The 20,245-nt window shown below is 36.4% G+C and overlaps 1 protein-coding gene across 1 annotated transcript in view; it reads right to left on the bottom strand.

The window, feature by feature from the left end:
* Positions 1–20,245, bottom strand: part of RORB (RAR related orphan receptor B) — a 186,447-nt gene that overhangs the window by 12,513 nt on the left and 153,689 nt on the right. The window contains exons 5-9 of the mRNA XM_081065590.1: positions 12,455–12,576; positions 10,975–11,107; positions 8,322–8,429; positions 6,674–6,784; positions 3,410–3,522 (exon numbers count right to left, since the gene is read on the bottom strand). Of these exons, the coding sequence (XP_080921716.1) occupies positions 3,410–3,522; positions 6,674–6,784; positions 8,322–8,429; positions 10,975–11,107; positions 12,455–12,576 (587 nt within the window). The remainder of the gene's footprint in view (positions 1–3,409; positions 3,523–6,673; positions 6,785–8,321; positions 8,430–10,974; positions 11,108–12,454; positions 12,577–20,245) is intronic.

Here is a 20,245-nt window from a genome sequence, read left to right as displayed (position 1 = left end):
AAACTATCTGAAGAGTCCTTAAAACTATCACACTGGACTGAGCACTGGAGGGCAAAAGAATATGTTAAGAAGAAACCTTTGTTTTTCTCTTTTTTGAGTCAAAGAATATTATGCTGAAGGGACTTTAATGACCATTCAGTCCAACCTACTCGTTTCCCAGACAAGAAAAGTAAAGCCTAGAGAACAGATGGGCTGCCTGCCCTAGTCAGATGGGGCTTAAAAATATATATGTACATTACATATATCTATTATTTTTTTCCATGAGCTTTAGTGAAAGTGACCAGTGTCATCTGGCTTCTCAAATTGAGGATCCAGCCAAATCTATTATTCATAGTTTGAATATACCTTATACTTTCTTACCTCCATATCATTTCCCCCATTACTTAGAATGCCATACTCCACCTCTTCAACACCTCCCCCGACTTCCATCTTTTGAAATAGCTTTTACACATTGGTGATTAACTCAAATCTACCATGTCTTGGATAAAAATTTCTCTGCTGAAATAAAATTTCTTCTGTCTACAACAATTACGCCAACAGCACTTACATACTACCTGTTGTAAACCGTTCATCTTGCTTATATTTGATCTCATTTAATCCTCAAAATATCCGTAGGAGATCGATACTATCTTTAGTCACATTTTACAAATGAGGAAGCTGAGGCACAGAGAGGTTAAGTAACTTTTCCCGGGTCACTCAGTGAGGAAGTGGTTCTGATGGTTTATTATAAATAAGCTACATAGTACCATTATGCTAACAAGGAAAACTAGATTCTTTAACAGCATGTTGTTTTTTCCCCCCCCCAAACGAACAAACAAACTGATTAATATATAGGGATTGAAACCTTCTAGTTAATGGAAACAAAATTCCTGAATTTTCAAACCCTCCCTTGGTCCAAGTTTGGTCAAAGTATAAGGTACAGCTACATGAATTTCATTAATTTCAGAAGGTGAGCATGTGGGAAGTGTGTTGGAGACTGTTCTTTCAGCAAAAGGTCCAATGACTGTGTCTAAGCCCTGCCCCTCTCACCTGATGTTTGTTACACCTGTTCAGGGTCAAACTGGTTGGCAGTATAAACAGTCTTTGTACACTACACAGAGGACAGATTTACCTCGCCTACTGGGGATTTAACCTGACCCCTTGCTTTGAACACAATAGTTGGGGATGTGTACATTGTTCTAGAGACAGGTTTCATAGTGTTTGACAGATTCCTTGAGAAGTCTATAAGTATCATATATTAAGAACGGTCATCACTGTTTCAGAGGTATGTGGAGACAGAAGAGCTCTGTGAAGGCAGAAGGGGCATTTCTTCAAAGACGAGAAGAATCTGTGATCGGGTAGAATAGTTTTTCTTGGATTTAAATTCTTGTAAAACATTTATTCCTTCTGAACAGTGTGGGTTTGATGAGAGGGTGTCCCTTTACATCAATGGCACCCTTGTCCTTAAACTATTCTAGTAGTCAGGAATTCGAGAGCCTTATCGTCTCCACCCAAGCGCCTGACAGTTGATGAACCTGAGACTTGGACAAATGGAGTGACTTACCCAAAGCCACATAGTTCAGAGCTGGGATAAATGAGAGTCCAACTCTCATTCTGTTTCATGGTTCTTCCATATTAGTTCAAATAGCACCCTACTAAAATAATGACTTACAAAGAAGGGTCCACACAAAAATCTAATATCCACACATGATCTGTGGAAACAGCGCTTTGTCATCTGGCTCTAATGAATTTTATACAAGAAATTACCCCTTCTAATGCTTTCTCTGGTCCCCAGCTTTGCAACATTTTCTTTTTATAAGAAAATTACTGAATGGATGTTAAATAGACTTACTGTGGTGACCATTTTGCAAGATACACAAATATTAAATTATAATGTTATACATCTGAAACTAATATAATGTTATATGTCAAGTTTACTAAAAAACAAGCTTAAATAAAAAAATAACTGAATTGTGTACTTTTCCCAGTAAAGATAAGGAAAGGAGAATGAAGCTGACCTATAGTTGGTGTTTTAATTATTTATTTTTCTTGCCATTAAATATCTTTTCTTCTTCAATTTCTTTTTCTTTTCTATCTCAAATGCCTCAGATCACCAGCACCAGCACACGAGGAGGTAGAAAATGGGATAAGGGTGAGAGTTTTACTCTCCTAGGACAGTAATGATCCCAATGTCACAGTGCATTGGAATTTATGCAGTCTATAGATCTCATTTGAACTTCAAAATATATCTATTTATATAGGAGTAAGAAATTATAATCTTCATTTTACAGATGATGAAACCAGGGTTTTCCGACAAGCAGATGATCTTCCTCAGCACGATAACACCTTTTGTCTAACTCTGCATTTTACCGAGCCCTGAATTTCAGTGTGGAAATTTGGGGACCAAAGTTTTTGGGAGATCCCAAATGCAGGAAGGCCACTCCCCTCACATTAATTAACTGGATGTATTTATGCATATATGCTACAGAATAATTACAGAGACAGATGTATATATTCAGAGACAATTTAAGATCTAAAATAATGCTAAATACCAATTATTAGAAAATTCTTTCTTTCTTTTTATTGTCATTCTTTTTGGTAAACAACTTTTCTCAGTACTCTTCTTAAATATCATTATTATTTTTTTTTTTTTTAAGGAGGACGCAGCTCACAGTGGCCCATGTGGGGATAGAACTGGCAACCTTGGTGTGATTAGCATCAAGCTCTAACCAATTGAGCTTTCCTGCCATCCAAACTTCACTATTCTAAATTAAGCTGAATCAAGAAATGGGTGGCATGTTGCTTGCATTTTGTCCCTGAGATACTTTTTGAAAGAACCCCAGGGCAAATCTTGAGTGAAGAGATTAGAATTGAAGGGAAATTTATAAGGAATCAATCTAATTTTCTACTCTGGGTAGGACTATCATTTACAATATGCCCGAGGGGAAACCAAGCAGTATCTATTAGCATATGATCAATGACAGGGAGCTCACTACTTCACATGGTGCTCTACCCCTCTGTTTAGCAATCTTCATCATTTTATAGTTCTCCCTTATTTTGAATACAAATCTACCTCCTCTTAACTTTTGCCCAGACATGACTCCTAAAGGGGCACAGAGTCTCCTCTTTTGTCACATATGAATTCTGAAGACTTGATTCCTTGCTTCAAACTTTTTGTTTTTCAGTTCCTTTGATTTGTTTTCCTCTATCTGGGGTTCAGATCTGTCAATGTCATCCTTCCCTAAGAACATCATTCTCCCCTCAATCAGTTATAATTTAGTCTCTCTTTTAAAATGTACCGCTCAAAATTTACGTGCTTTTGGTAACTTTTATAAATTGCTCTGAGAACTGTCCCTTGCTTTATGTATCCAGCCTTCTTTTTCTCATTGCACTATTTCAGAGACAGTAGGTCTGGGGTCTGAGGACCTACCTTTGCCAAAGTCTCATCATCCAGGTGATTCTTCTGAATCACATGTTGAAGTGCAAAATAAATCTTTTCCTGAAGCTTCTGGACCTTCCTTGGTTCTATCAGCCAGGCTCGGTCTGACAAAGGAAAAGAATGGGTAAGAAGGGAAGGGAACATAGCTTTGTTTTATTTCACCTACATCTACAAGTGCTGAGTTTCAAAGCCATTTCAAATTAGTTCTAAATTGCTTCTGAAGACATGCAATTATTTATAGAAAACATAAATATTTTATAAACAATGCCATGATGACTGGAATGCACAATACAGTGACAAAGGAAATCAGAATGGAGGTAAGGATGTGATGGTTAAATAAACTCCTACATGTTTATTACTGTCTGTGACAATTTATATCTCTTTTTCTGCATGTACGCTGAGATTTTTTTTCAAAGTGGAAGTTAATAAAGATGAAGAAAGAATTATAGAAGTGAAGAGACCCTGTAGTACAGGAATATGTTTGGTGTTCAGGATCCCCCTTCCCTTTTATGTGCTATGTTATCATTTATATAGCATAAACGTGAATTGATTTTTAAAATTTAATCCTGTCATTTTTTTCTGTATTGAATTTTTAAATGGTTGATAGGATAAGCCCTCCATCCCTTCCTCTCTTCCTCCTTTCTTTTTTCTGACCTCCCTCTCTCTCTTCCTTCACCCCTTTCTTCCCTCCCTCCTTCCTTCCTTTCTTTCTTCCTAGAAGCTTTCTACACCATGGTGACAAAATTCAGCCCAACATCAATGCCTTAGGTTGGAGCTTCAGTGAAGAGGCACCTAGAGTCTCCAAATGCTGAACAAATACTCATGGAAAAGAACTTGGATATGATCCTTCTGAATACAGTTCAGGTCAGGAGAGAAACTCAATTCTGTAATACTAGACAGGGCAAGAACAAGTCTAGCCAACAGTTAAGCAAACCCTTACGTAAGTGAGCACAAAAGCCTTCAGTTGACAATTGTCAATCAGAATAAATTAAGTGTCCCTCCCTCTCGTTTCCCTAAACTATCTGGAGCTGAATAGACAGTGGTCATTATGGCAAGAACCTAGGGGAAGGGTGGGGTCTGGCATGAGATGGAGCCTACACAGTCTGGAAATCTATCTTCCCTCCCTTTTTAAATATGGCACTAGGCCAGGGTGACAAACAAGGTATTTGGAGTAGCTAAAGCCTCTGATTGTAGGTCTGCTACCTGGGCTGGAAGATTCCCCCTAGGTACAGTAAGACAAATTATTGTGCTTCCAAATTGAGCAGAATTTGATGGCCACAACACATCCTTTCTAGAAAAAGGTTCATAGTTCAGTTGATTCCTAACTCCTAAAGAACAAGGTTGTCTTCCTTCTGGGGCAGTTACCTTTAAGGATTGTTTAGGTTTGATATATCACGTGTTAAATATTTGCCGCTAGGAATTTACTGACTCACCACAAACATACCTAAAGAGGACCCTGAATTTTGTAACACTTCCTTTGAGCAAGCAGGGAACAGAGTGAAATCATGTCCCTCATCATAGACCCACAGGCTTAGAACTAGCATTCTATTGAACTATCCTCAATGGGAACAATTAAATGCAGTGAGAAAATAGTAGGAGGAATATTATTTGGCATTTGGTTGCTGCCAGAAGTAAATATTTATTGCCACTTCTTCCATTTATGTTTGTGCTTCCAGGCATGGGAAACTTTCTAGGGTTAAGAAACAAAAAAAATGGTACAGCTTGGTATTGAGACAGAGCCACAAAAGAAATTGTTAGCAATAACACTCCAAATGATAACAAATTTTCATTTTTGACAAAGTATGTAGTAAAAAAACCAAAGCCAATGGAAAAAAATCTTCTTAAGATTTAAGAATAAATAAAGCCTACGGATAAAAAGTGTAGAAGCTGGTATTATTGGTAGATATAGAATGACATGTCAAAGTGTACCATCATAGGTAAGACTGATTTCTTCCAACTCACTGAAAAATATGTTAGGGTATAAGAAAAGAGATCTAGTCTCTAGAGATAAATGGGTAATAGAAGGAATGAGTCTCTTGACAGTAAAAATTAGCAGGAAAGTGTCTCTCTTTCAGTGGAGAACTGTCAACAACACTGCTATCCCTTGACCTAAAATCTAACTGAACAGACAGCTGAGTGAGTGACTCTGAATTCTCATTGTGGTTGAAGAAGGAATCATGTATTTATTAGGATTTTATACATTTTCAAGCTGCAATATATTTAAAAAAAGAATTTCAATTGCTACTGTTCTGTTTGATCTATAAATGTCATGCATTACCTTCTTTGAATGCATTTTAAAATTAGATGATAATAATAAAATTATATATAGATAATTTAAATAAAAATATTATATAGATATTTAATAAAATTATTGAATAATTTTTATTAATAATTTAATAAATGTATTATATAGATAATAAAATTAATATGAAGCCCAGCTTTCTAACTTTGTAGATGAGGAAAATGAGGCTCTGAGCGGTCAAGTGTTTAAGGTCACACAAGAAAATGGTGACAGACCCTGTACTAGACTGCTAACGCCACATCAGAGTTTTCCTTTTCCAGCATTTGCACGAAGTGAGTACACCGACATTAATTGGGGTGGAAAAGCCAGTGAAAGAGCTGTTTGAACAGTAGAAAGGGTGTATTTTACTGATTTTAGTCCCTATGCTGGATCTTTCATTCAAGTATATTTCTACTAAGCTTCACCTTACTGGATATTTTTTTCCTGTGTACTTTAGTTTTATTTTTTCATAAACTTATTAGATTTATCTTTTCAACTCTTTTATTGATAAAACATTATTTACAAAGCTTTGAAGGTATTTTCACTTAAAAAATATAAAGTATAATGTTTAAAAAATTAAATAAAATGTTCAATTGCAGTTGACATTCAATATCCTAAGTGCTTTATTTTTAAAATAAAAATAAAATACAGTTATAACTCAGGCCACGATCAGTTTTCATTTACCTGTTAAGGAATAATTTTGCTTATCCAAATCTAGAGTGACCCTTACCACATGCTCTACTCTTGTTTTGGGAACAAAATTGGTCATTTAAATTAACTTGAGGCTACTACTTTCCTTTGAATTGTTCCAAAACATCGTAAGCATGCTAAAGAAAATATACTTCTTTTAAAGTTTCTCTTGAGCACCTTGGCTGAGGTAGGTATAATCCATGTGAAAGATAGTAAAACAGGTTAAAAACTAACAAACAAACAAACAAACAAAAAAACCAGGTAAAGACCTCAGACTTCCCTACCTGGAGATATCAGAACAGCAGATGAGAACAAAGCAATCTCCTCCTCAGTCAGCTGCAAGGAACACAAATTCTTTGCAAAGTCAAATGCTTCATTCACTAGGTCATCAGAACCTATAAAAGAAGGCAAATTAAGTGAAAATACTTGAACAGAATGGGCAATAGTAAGAAAAGTCCCATAATCGCAAAGTTATTCAAAGTTTTGCATACTAGGAACATAGAAAAAATATTTCCAAGTTTCTATCCATAAAAAGTGATTTAATGGTAATTATAGAATAAGGAAAGCAGGCAACATCCTGACCAGGTAATGAAAGTTAACATTACCAGTGAGGGGCAGATGGAAATGGTGTGTGCCCATTGTAATATCCAACTGGAAATACATAACCCGAATCTAATTGTATAAGTTTGAAATTAGTTCCAATTAAAAAGATTAAATCAGTAATTTGGGGATCCTTTTGTATAAAGATAGCATTCATGGAAAACCTAAAATATTAGATACAAGGGGCAAAAGGCTATCAGTCTTTGTGGCACTGAAACCTGGCAATATAGTGTCCAGGGGCCTCAAATTGAGATGTTAAAAACTTATACAACAGAGATGAAGTATCTTTCAGTTTGGTAACTTCCCTGGAAATTTGATTGAGGAGCAAGCATTCATTTATTTTTACCTTCTAAATGAATGATTTGTGAGTCAGTTGCTTAGCCACTGGGAATTTTGGCAAAATAACGCTTCATCCCTACACTGATCCTTGGTAAATGTTTATTTTATGAAGCTGGAAATATACCCAAGTTACTTGCCAAGGTTTTTCCTTCTTTCTTGAAAATCTAGCCTTGGAGATGACAGGAATGTGTATCAACTGCAGAAGGGAAACACTGCCAGCCCTGATGGACTTGCTGTTGGCTACCATATCAACTAACAGCACAAGAGGTGAAAGGCCAGTGGCCTTCTTTGATGTCCATGGGCAGGATACGGAACAAATGGCATTGTCAATCGTTAAAACCTTTCCTGGCATCACCCCATCTTTGCTGACGTTCTTTTCTTCCATGCCATGTGCTGATGACTGGATGTAAATGATACACAACACTTCCAGAGAATGACTCTGTCCATGGTCTCCCACAAGAATGGTCTGGGGGATCATTTTGGGCAGGTCTACACCCACTCTATCTGTGCTCCCAGAACTTCATGAATTAACAGGGAGAAAGTCACTTCTCGGAGTGAGAAACAAGTGAGGGAGCCTTCTCTTTTAAGCCTCTTAACGAATGATTTTGAATTTACATTAAAAATGTAAGAGGTCACCGCATGGCCCACCAGTGATCTACATAATATACTTTGTGAAGCAGTAAGCTAGAAGGTAAAAGAGAAGCTGCCCCTATAAAAAATGATCTATAATGTATCCCAGATCTTTTAGAAATAGTCTTCATTGATTTCCAAATGAAGCATGGCCGGTCTCAACAAGGTCCGGGGTCCTCTCCTTCCTTTCATGTTTGGATGCACAATGATAAGATCTGAAGATTTAGATGAAATATTGGGGGCTTGAATAGTGAGATACTAATTCACACTAAAGAACCAAGGAATTTCATTTACCAATTTCAATCTGAGTGGAGAAACTAATGGTAGCTAATAAAGTTGTGTCATCATCAAACGTAAACTTACCTAGGGCTTTGAACATTTGCATTCCTCCATATTTTCCTTCAAACAGAACAGTGTTGTTTAATGGATTGAAGGCACGGCACATTCTCACTAAAACCACTTCCAAGCAACCTGTGAGTAAAAGAAAAAAAACAAAGCGATGTATAATATATGCAGTAGTACAGAGGTTATATCTCCATGACCTAGAAAATTCCCTGGCATGTAGTTGGTGCTTAATAAATATTTACTGCATGAATTAGTTTACTACCTTTGTTTTTTCCTCTGGACATTTATTGACATCCTGAGGAACTATTGCTACACAATTTCGCCACATTTTGGAGAAATGGGCTTTGACCTTATAGATTTTTGGAAAGTGACAGTGAGACTCAGAAGCCACAAACTTGCATGAAGGCATTATACAGGTAATTTGACTACACTTGTAGTGTACCCAAAGGTACCCATGGTGCCTTTCTTATGCTGCCACTTTATATTTATGTCAATGTTTTACTTCTTTTGTTCTGCTGATTTCTCTTCGGTTTCCCTCATATGGCACTGAGAATAAGGGCTGTAGGAGGGGATTTGCAAATATTAATTGAAGTAATGCTTTCCTGTCAAAAACAATAAATGCCATTTACTATCTACAATGTGGAAGTCACTTTTCTTGGCCCCTTATTATTTTATTTGCTCCTTGCAATACCATTTAATAGGTCAAGAGGCTTTCAAAAACATTAAAACATGCACACAGGCACATATAGACACACACATACAGAAATCCTTCAAGATTCCTTCCCAAATGAAAAATACCTGTTTTAGAAATAAAGCTCTCTTGGCACTTAGGTAAAGAACTAAAGATAAAATATACTTCAAAGGTGGCTAAAATGGAGGGCAGGCCCTTTTTGGGGGCTGGATGAGTTAAGTACCCTGCCTCTTATACTAGAGTCAACACATTTTTACAGCAGAGATGTTAAAGATTATATGGTCCAATGGTTCCCAAATGTCAGCCCATGGACTAGTTATACATGAGACTTAATTCAAAATACAATGAATTGGGTTCCCTTCTGGGAGATTCAGATTCCATGGGCCTCAAATGATGCCTATGACTCAGAACAGTCAGTAAGCTTCTCTGATGCTGCTGACGCAATTCCAAATTTGGAATTCATTATTTCTAGTCCATCTCTTTATTTTACAAATGAGGAAACTTTCATCTAGAGAGGTTAGTTCAAGGCCACATAGCAAGTGTGGCAGCTTTTATTTTTCAAAGAAAGTCGCAAAAATATCTTCCATCCCACATGCTTTCCTAGAAACTACTACTCCCCCACCAAGAAGTAGAGTCATGTCTCCTACCCTTGAACCCAGGTGGGACTTTGTGACAGCCTCCAGCAATAGAGTGTGCTGGAAGTAACACTATGTAACTTCTGAAGTCAGAAAAATACTATGCATTTAAACCTTGTTCTCTTGAAATGCCAGCTTTTGAAACCTAGCACCTATGCTATGAGAAAGTCCAAGCAGTCTGTGGAGAGGCTCACATGGAGAGGAACCGAGGCCTCCAACCCAGAGCCTTGGCTGAACCCTGGGCTGTCAACCAGCACAAACCACCAGCCAGGCGAGTCAACTTGACAACGGATCTTCCTGCCCTCAGTCAAGTTGCCTGGTGAACACCACATGGAGCAGAGACAAGCCATCCCTACTGAGCCCTGCCCAAATTGCAGGTTATTTTTACCCAGCAGTAGATAACTGATACATCAAGTTAATGTTTGAGTCAAGATTTGCATCCACTTGTATTATTTGGTGAAGCAGCAGTAACTTAGAATAACTTAGACTTCTATGTGGCCCAAGTTCAAATGCAAGCTTTGAGTATATTGGCTTTATGATACTGAATACAGCCCTTTACCTCTCCTCTATAAAATGAAAATAATATTGATCTCACAAGATTAAATGAGATGTTATAGGTAAACATAAATAATATATGTATGCTATTATGTATACAAGGGTATGTTGTTACTATTACTATGCCCCAGGACCCTGAAGGTTAACGTACACACACTATGGTGGTTGCTTCTTGCCTTCTATTTTGAAACAGGGCCAAGAAAGACAAATAATGTGTTGTTTTTTTTTCTGTTTGGGTATTGGATCTGCTAAGTCAATCATGTGTCGAGTTTCTTGAACTACTTCCTAAGTGGTTGCGTGTATGTCAGAGAGTATGTGTGAGAAAAGGGGGAGGGAAAGATGAGAGCACAGTGGAGTTTCTACCAGTGTATTCTGGCTGCAGGCTATACTCATTAAAATGATTGGAAATGACCACAGAGGCAGAGCTCAGCTAGTCTGGATTTCTTTTCCCCCACAACAGAAGGCAAATAGTACATTTTAGAGCCAGCTCAGCAATTCAGCCACCTTGACACGCTAATTACTTGCACTGCCTGTCAAGCTGGGTATCTCAACCTTCGCAATTAATAGTTCGACTTTCAATAAGCAAAATTGTATTTGACTTCAAAGGGGAACTGAATGAGTATCAGGGCATTTTTATTACTGAGAGTTTCCTTTGGGAGTTGGCTGACAGTGTGGGTGGTAAAAAGGAGCTAAATATTGGAAGGAGGATGTCTAGAGTTAACACTGAGCTAAGGGCCGACCGCATCCTGGTCTACAATAGGCCCACTCCCTGAATCTTCTCCTTGCTTACCTGACTTCAGAAGTAGAATCTGATCATTTTGACAGAGCTCCATGAAGCCTGTTATCCGCTTTGCAAACTCTACCACGTATTGGATGGCGTGAGTGATCTGGATGGCACATTGCTGCCATAGTGCTTCCCTGGACTTCAAGAGAGAAAAGATAGAATGTATGGGGAGCAAAGTACAACTTGGAGAGTCAATGCAATACTCAGGGTTGCGCGCTTACCTATCACTTGGGCCCAAGGTGGGAATTTACCCAATTCCTTTAAAAGTGGTAGACAATATTGTCTAAGATAGTGTTTTGACCTGTTTGAATATTGATACACTATAATTATCAACATACTCAGGCTAAAATAATGGAAACATTGCAGTAGCATGTAAAGATAGTTATTTATAGTTTCTTTACTCTTTTCTCTTACTTTTCCTCCTTTGCTTCGGCTAAATAAACTCAAGCTCTTAGTCCATTTAGTAAAAATAAATTCTTGCACTGAGGAATAGAGATTTCATTCACAGGCTTTTATAAGGTTATTTTCATGGGTACCTGATGGACATGAAACACGTAATATTTTTATTCTGTGTTCTTTTTGCAGAACTTACAAAGTTTGTTTTTCAGTATAAAATGAATTTCAAGGGGAAAGATATCAAATCAAATCTCTCTTTTAAGTAATACAGACTTCCAGAAATGTATTTTGATCTTTGGGTTATTTATTTTGGAATCAGAAATATAAATCAAAGTGTGTTGATTCTGGTTTCTATTGACCATAACAATATCTATGCTTTCTTCTCCTTATTTATATAAAAGTGGTAAGATTTAATTGTTTCAGTGGAGAAAATCAGTATGCTGTAATCATCTATTTAAATACAAACACATTTATACATTTTATTAAAATTTCATTTATTGGTAAATCTTGTAATTGAGGATCTCAATCCCAAACTAAAACAATGTAAATATAGAACAACAACAAATTCCTTCTCTTAAAAACTTCTCTAATAGACACAAAAAGTAATCAAAATAATAACAATAATAATATGGGGTGAGTTGGTCTTTTTAAACATGTGGGCAAGAAAAAAAAGAAGGCTTTGTCGCATAGATCTGCAGTGTCATTTTGTGACTGTGATTTCTCAACTGCTCCTGCTCCTTACCTGGCTCTAAGAAGCCACCATGAGATGTTCTAAAATCATTTGGTGTAGGCTTAGTCTCCCCCGTCACTCAGACAGGGCAGTGGTTTTCAACTGGGGCAGTTTTGCCACTCGGGGAACATTTGACAGTATCTGGAGACATTTTGATTTTCATTGTGTATGAGGGGAGTGCTACTGACATTTAGTGGGTGGAGACCAGGGATGCTGCTAAACATCCTATAACGCACAGGACAGTCCCTACAGCAAAGAATTGTCCAGCTGAAAATATCAATACTGCTGAGTTTGAGAAAGCCAGAAATAGAGAAGCCACAGTTTCTCTAACACTTTCCCACAGTTAGTTTTCCAGAGTACCTTGCTTTGATACGCTTTAATTTCTTCATAGGTGTGCGTCTGCCACGCCAGCTGGTGTAGCTCCTCCATGGTGTATTGACATGTCTCCAAGTGGGACTTAATGATGTTCTGTGCAATTCGATCTGTGAGAAAGAACATGAATTCGAGGGTTTGTGAATGAAATCCCACTCTGCTCAAAGAAAACTGCTCTTAACATGTTTACTATTGGAATGTCTTTTGGAGATACTCCAATTGTATTAGAGTGTTTTTAACACTACTATCTATTTTTAAATCTCCAGACAAACTCTTCATGGACTTTTCCCAATTTTGAGTCTTTTAATAAAAATTCACTGCCTTTTCCTTTTCTTTTTGATCACAAATCTGTGTTTTACAAGTTGGAAAGTGTAAAATTCCTACAATTCCACTAAGAGTCTTGACATTTACACTCTAATACTTTAAAATATTTGAAAATCATTAGACCCCATTGTTTATTTCAGAAAGAATTAAAATATAAATATATTTGCTTATATTTTTTTTAAGGGAGAATTAAGCAATAATCTAAAAAATAGTTTTCTATAGAAAAAGGAGAATACAGTAGAGGGACAGGGATAGAAGCCAGACTTCTTTGATGATATTTTTGTAGATTTGACTTTGAAACTATGTAGATATCTTACATAATTAATAAGGGTGTGGGGGTATAAATAAAATAATATTGACTCACGAGTTGATAATTATTGAAGTTGGGCCATTATATTCTCCTTTCTAATTTTTTTATATGATGAAATTTTTTAAAAAAGAGCTACAAAAAGAGAAAATGATTATATTCATAAAAAAGTAGTAACAAGCACAATCTGTCTTTTGGGGCCATTTATCCCAAATGAGTTGTATTTGGTATCTTAAATACCAATGGTTTGGGGTTTGGAGGTATGAAATTTGAGTGATAAAACCAGACACAAGAGCTCTCCTTAAAAACCTGCTGTAAATCCCCTGAAGTTGGACAGAATTGGCAAGAGGTCCCCTAATAATTCCATCTGCTACTGGAACACGTGAAGAAGGAGACATCTTGGAAAACCAAAGTGCATAGGAATTCTATATGTGGGGTATGACCAAATTTTTGGTCTGATAACTGTTCTTGGCTCATACAGAAATTGAATTTTTCTTGTGTTTCAGGTTGCGCCATTTCAAATTTGTTTTCCTTTATGACACTTTTTTTTTTCCCTACATAGCCATATTTCATTTCTCCAAGATAATTTTCAAAGCAGTACTTAGGTAACTTCTTTTTACCTTGCTATGCTTCTGGTATATATGGTATGAAATAAATTGAATTTTAGTGATGTAGAGAATAAAAAAACCATAAACGTATGAAGCTTCTAATGTACTTTCCAAATAAAAAAATGTCATATAGTCTATTGCCTAGCACATTATCAACATTAAATAAATTAATTATCATTATTAGGACGTTCTATATTGTTTGTCATCAGGGAAGCAACGTGATGACTCCAATGGAAACAAAACAGAGATATTTCGTTTTGGGATCAGTACTACTGAAAGAAGATATTTCAATCTTTGTTAGAATTTTTTAATCAGAACTATATAGTGATTGATGTAGAAGATGTTACAAATGTTAACTTGTGATTATAGTTCTGTTCTATTGGATTCAGCATTGAGCATATCTAGACTTATTGTTTATCGTCTTATAAAATCCTTTCTTTAAAAAATCCTATATTCATAATTTTATTGAATATCCTCTTACATTGCAAAAAAAAGGGCAGGAATTACTCTATAAGTCATATTAAAATAGATTGCTATGCCATGGTCTATCATTTGTCAATTTTACTTGAGCAGTCTAATTACTTAGAATGTAAAGCAGACATATCTATTCCTCATAGGTATATAATGAAAACATAGATTTTTATAGCTCATCATTTTAATCTTCTTGGTATAGTTGGTTTTCATCTTCAAAGACATGCTGATTTGTCAGTAATTTATTGGCTTCAAGGTGTATAAGCAAAACTATAGTTGCTGCTCAAAATTGTGTTATGAAAAACTCTATCTGTAATTTTATGACATTTCCTGGGAACTATTGGCCAAGGTTTTAGAATTCTCTGGACTTCTGCCACCAATGCTTAGGGCTTTATGGGGTATGAGGAAGAGAGGGCATAATAAACAGGTGGGCAGGTTAAGCAAAACTGGAAGTGAAATCCACATGCATGCTTTAGGACTCAACTCACATGTCCATTCCTGGTGAAGGTTTCCCTGTTTCCCTGTGTCCTCAGGTAGAAGGGCCAGCTGCTATTACATTTCGATTCTACCTCCAAGTAAGCCCTCACATTGTGGTTATTTGTATGGATTCTGTTTGTTCCATACCCTTCATATGTTTGTTCCATACCCTTCAAGATTGTGAGCTCTTCAACAACTGGACTGCAGAGCTCAGCACAGTGCCTCATATATTCATTCAACAAATATTTGTGAGAAGCTATTATATACCAGGTTAAGATACAGATTTTAAAAAAGACTTTTCAGGATCTAAAATCATACCATATCATATCATATATCATATCATATATCATGATGCAATAAATCCCCTGAGTTATTGTGGGAGCCCAAAGAAGAAAGTGTATAACTCGATCTAGGGGAAGCAGAAAAATAACCATGGAGAAGATGTCTGCTGACCTGGGTCTGAGCAGGAGTTTGTCATACGGGGAAGACAAAGGTGAACCTCAGGTAGAGGGAATGACATTACAAAGGCACAGATAGAAAAAACTGGCTACAGGCTTGATAATTTCTGACATATTTTGTTATTACAATGCTTACCTTTTACAACCATTTCTCTTTTACTGAGAAGGAAAATGAGGTTCAGAAAGAGTGAGTGACTCTAGACCCATTTTTATAGAGCTAGCAAATGGTGTTTTGAAATTAAGCATGTCTTTTCTGGAAAGAAGTCTGTAGTATTTGAAACATAGAATCCATGGAAGAGATGAGGAGATATACGACGGGGGATGGAAATTGTGTCTAGAGGCTTAACAGCTGAGTGAGGAATTTGGATTTTATTTTGTAGGTGATTGAGAGCTTATGGAAGTTCTGAAGCAAGGCAGTGATGCTGTCTTTTTTTTCTTTTAATCTTAGAAAGGTGGTCCTGGTCATGGCAAAGAAAATGAGATGGTATTAGAGAGTATGTGAGATTAATCTGGCTGTTGTGAAAATTCAGGCAAGATCTGAGGAGGTTTGGGCCTAGGTAAGAACAACAGAGAAGGAGCAGAGGGGCTGGATTCAAGACAGCTCTGAACAAGGATGCCCAAGAATTGCAAATGAGGAGGAGGGAGAGAGAGAGAACAGTAAGTATAGTAGGTGCTTAACCAATGTTGAGTTAGTAAAAATAATGTTGAAAATGTCCATTCATCCACTCATCTAACCATCCATCCATCCTCCCATCCATCCTCCCATCCATCCATCCATCTATTCGTCCGTCCGTCCGTCCGTCCGTCCGTCCATCCATTCATCCATCCATCCTCCCATCCATTCATCCATCCATCCTCCCATCCATTCATCCATCCATCCTCCCATCCATCCATCCATCCATCCATCCATCCATCCATCCACCCATTCATCCATCCATTCTTCCATTTTCTGCTTAATTTCACAAAGGATTTTAGAAAGCTTAGATTTAATGTTTAATTATTTTAAAGCCTAAGCACTCACAATGGCTTTGAAGTCAAACACAAAACATGCATAATTATTTCCTATACTCTTATAGTGACAACCAAAGGCAAATCTCTTTTTGACATAAGACTTATAAATATCAATGAAAGCTAAGACACAGAAGCAGCAGTTGCAGAAGCAGTCCCCACCTCCCACTTCCTTCAATGGGTTTGCAGTGCAAAGGTGAACCACATGCAAAAACCTGACTTGACCCTCTCAAAGCTCAGGTTGATAAACCACACAGTAAAGCTAGACTTGGTCCCATGGGAACAAGGCCTGAGGGCTCTTATTCTGCTGATTATAAAGATGCACGAACATCAGAGGAGATGGCTTGCTTGGACTCAGAGTCTGCAGTTGTGAAAAGGAGAGAAGGATTTAAAAAGAAGGGACAAAGGGAGAGAAATGAATACAGTATGCAAAGTTCCTGCTGGGAGCCAAAGGAACTTTCAAGAGTCCTTGCCTGGAAAAATAGAAAAGGTAATAGTAAACGCTATCATCTCCAGGGACCAACCACATGAGAAAGTCTAGACAAAGAGACTGAGGTAAAAGAGCAGAGGATATGGAATCTTTCTGGGCAATCGCACACCCTTCATCCGTTTCCCTGACTAGGATTGCAGCTGGCTCTCAGAGTTGTCGGGTTTTTTAACTAGCTTGCACTGCAGAAGGCACATATTGAAGAAAGAGTCGGCACGCACTGTGCTGGAATAATGGGTTCAACAGGAATATGGTCCAGATGACTGACTAATGGGAAATTCTACCACCTTCAAAGGTGATAACTATGAAGCCCACACTCTGCTCTTCCTAAGACCAGGGATAAAGCTAGAGATTTCTTAAGTGGAAAATAAAATGCAGCTACATCTTCTCAGTAGTTAAGATTCGGTATATATGTTCAGCGAGATAGAGATTTGTCCAAATCACTTCAAGTATGTGGACTGCTTTGATAGTTATTAAGATGATGTCAAAGAATGAGGAGAACAATTTTATATGCTCAGTCCAGTCATTCCTTTCAATCATGATAAGGTAAAGTGTGAACATTGATGCTAGCCAGGGGGAAACGGGGTATGTAATTGCAGGTTAATATTAGGACCATGATCCTCATTTTCTATTTGTTAATTTCATGAAAAATAGCTTGCTCTCACTTTCTCTCTCTCTTCCTCTCCTTCTCTTTCCCCATATGTACATATATACATACATATATATATGTATATATATATATATATATATATATATATATACATAACTTTAAAAATGAAATTGCTGTGTTGTTTTTAGACTTTGACCCAGATATGATTTCTTGAAGGAAAGCTCATTGGAAGCTAAGACTTAAAACAAATTAACAGAATTTGTCACTTTGTGTATTAACTAACTTTCTTTATGAGACAGAAATGACAATTTGGGATTCAAGTGAAAGAATAATCCTAGAAATCTTTAAAATAATCGATATAGGGATATATTTATGGCATAGCTTGTGGTGATGGTTTCATTGGTGTATACTTATCTCCAAACTCAGTAAGTTGTATATATTAAATATGTACAGCTTTTTGTATGTCAATTATATCTCAATAAAGAGGTTTAAAAAAACTGATATAGACAAATACATTTTATCATTTTTGATGAAAAAAAAGTTAAACATTGTTAAAATTGTCACGTTTCCCTAGAAATCCTAGGATTTAAGATTCCCTAGAAATCTTAAATCCAGTTACGACATGGACAATAAGAGGAGAGAAATTAAATTTTTGAAGGGAAAACTGGAATAAAATTGATGGAAATTGTCAATAGTGTAGTAATTTAAAAAAATTATAGGACTCTGGGCTGGAACTAACCTCCTTCCTCCATTTCCAAATGGACTGTATCCAAATAATCCCAGAAGTTAGTTGAATCTCTATTCTCTCTCTGAGATGGTAAAGGACTTCCCCTATCCTCACCAATCTTCATTGTGATCTATTGAATAAATCAAAGTAGGAAGGAAGTCTCCCCCTTGAGGCATTTACAGATGGTTGAGATGTATATGATAAAGTTCACAAGGATAAATGAGTTTTAAAGGTCAATCCTATCAGACAAAGTAAACACATTATTTTGAAGTAATGCTTAAACAAATATATGAAAAATAACTTTTCTTATGTATTGAACCACACACAGTAAAGCAAAGTTCGGAAACAAGTCGTCCAAATTACCTAATTCTATGTGAAAAAAAAATAGTGACATCTGCTTATTTCAGTGAGAAATAAGTAAACTGACAAGCAAAGTGACAATTTCTTGTTTATAATTATAATGTTATAAAATGAGGACCAGCTTGCAGCTACTAAAATAGCAAATGACCTTCTGCAGCTCTGATTTCAACCACTCAGCGGGTTTTTTCCACCAAAGGGGCTTATTTTAGTTCTCACTAGACATTTCAGCAAATGGCGCTCTCCAAAGGCTGCAGTGTCTCAGACAAGGATTGCACGGATGGTTTCATTAGAATCCCACATCCTGGGAGCCAGGAAAGTTGAGTATATCTTTTTTAAAAAATGCTGCTTTCAGTGTTATTACCAAGAGCACCATGGCCCAACTGTACTTAGGCGAGAAAGCTGAGACTCACAGCTATCTATAGTACTAGAGAGGGTTGCACCTGAACTTTCTAATTTGTTCTCTTCCTCCTCTTTTTTTTATCCCCTCTTGAGAAAGGATGGTTTTTTCTTGGTGAACTATACCCCCTATTCATTTTCCTCCACAAGGGATTTTTTTTAAAAACTTGGTTGTATTCTTTCTAAAATACTATACTTTGGCCTCAATCAAAATGATTAATGTATTTTTAATTTATCACTTGCCTTAAGGATCTAGAGAACCACTCAATTCTCCGTTTAGCTCATACTACTAGTGTGAAAGTAGAATTCTTAGGGGATTCACTTTGAATTAATGCCAGGTTATCTCTAACGGACTTGCTCAAGGCAAGTTTTAAGTGTCTGCATTAGGTTTTCAGAATATCAAGATTTCTCAGAATCCACGCTCTGAGGCAGTAACTATATTAGAACAACTGTTTGAAAGGTGAAACATTTAACCAAGTGTGCATTTTGTCCTTTTGACAATAGAGCACTAGTTTTATAAGTATTCTATCATTAAAAAGAACAAATCTACTGGTTAGTGTGTAATAGACGACAATGTCATTAGAGGATAATGTCAATTTCAAGACCTTTCTGATTTTTCTAATCTCTTTTTAGAGATCATTATTTTTTAGCATAAAGACAGTGGGTGTCAAAAAAATGTACACACATTTTAAGAAAGAAAAAAACTGTATTAAAACTGTAATATAATGAATGACACTAGCATTCATTTGATTAACGCCATCTTGAGTGAACGTCATACTATACACATTGCTACTGTAATTCAATTAAACTTCGAAAAGTGATACATAGATAACAGCTCTTAAAATGTGTACATTTTTTTGGTACCCCGGGTAGAATTGTGCTAGCAGCATAAAGACATCACTAACATTTAATCTTAAAACAGCCATGTTTTAGTAATCCACAGCCTCACTAAGAGAATAGTATTCTTAGCATTTAAGCTCCTCAAATTGTTTTAAGAAACAGTGAGGCATAAATAACATGTAACTCATTTATTGGCTCAGTTTCATAGCCCAACCACTCATTGCTCTCTCACTAATGAATTAGGATAGCTTCTGGTCTCTCTTTCATACAAATTATATTGACGATTATTGTATCAGAGAATGCAATAACTGATTTTTACTTCATGTAGACCTGAACCAAAATGTTCTTCAGTAAAATATATTAATGAACTATAAGATTATGCTATTAACTATGCAAAATGAAAACGATAAAAATGCACTTTAATGAAATATAAACATAAAGAAAAGAAATGAAAAAATCAGATTAATACAAGTAATGTCTGGGCAAAGAATGAATGAACAGATTAACAAAATGGTTAACATTTGGTCAACTTTCAGGAAGCTTATGTAAGAACATTTTAATAGAAGGTAAGAAAGCAGAGAGTAAAGCAGAAAGAAAAACTGAAAGAATCCATATAGCATTTGTATTTAAGCAGAGTATATACAAAGGAAAAAACACAGGCAGCAATACAAATGAACTAAGATGGTGCCTTCTTAATAATTTAATA

This window comes from Rhinolophus hipposideros, assembly GCF_964194185.1.
Source record: "Rhinolophus hipposideros genome assembly, chromosome: 11".
In the NCBI taxonomy this organism is placed as follows: Eukaryota; Metazoa; Chordata; class Mammalia; order Chiroptera; family Rhinolophidae; genus Rhinolophus; species Rhinolophus hipposideros.
This window is presented reverse-complemented; position numbering and strand designations above follow the sequence as displayed.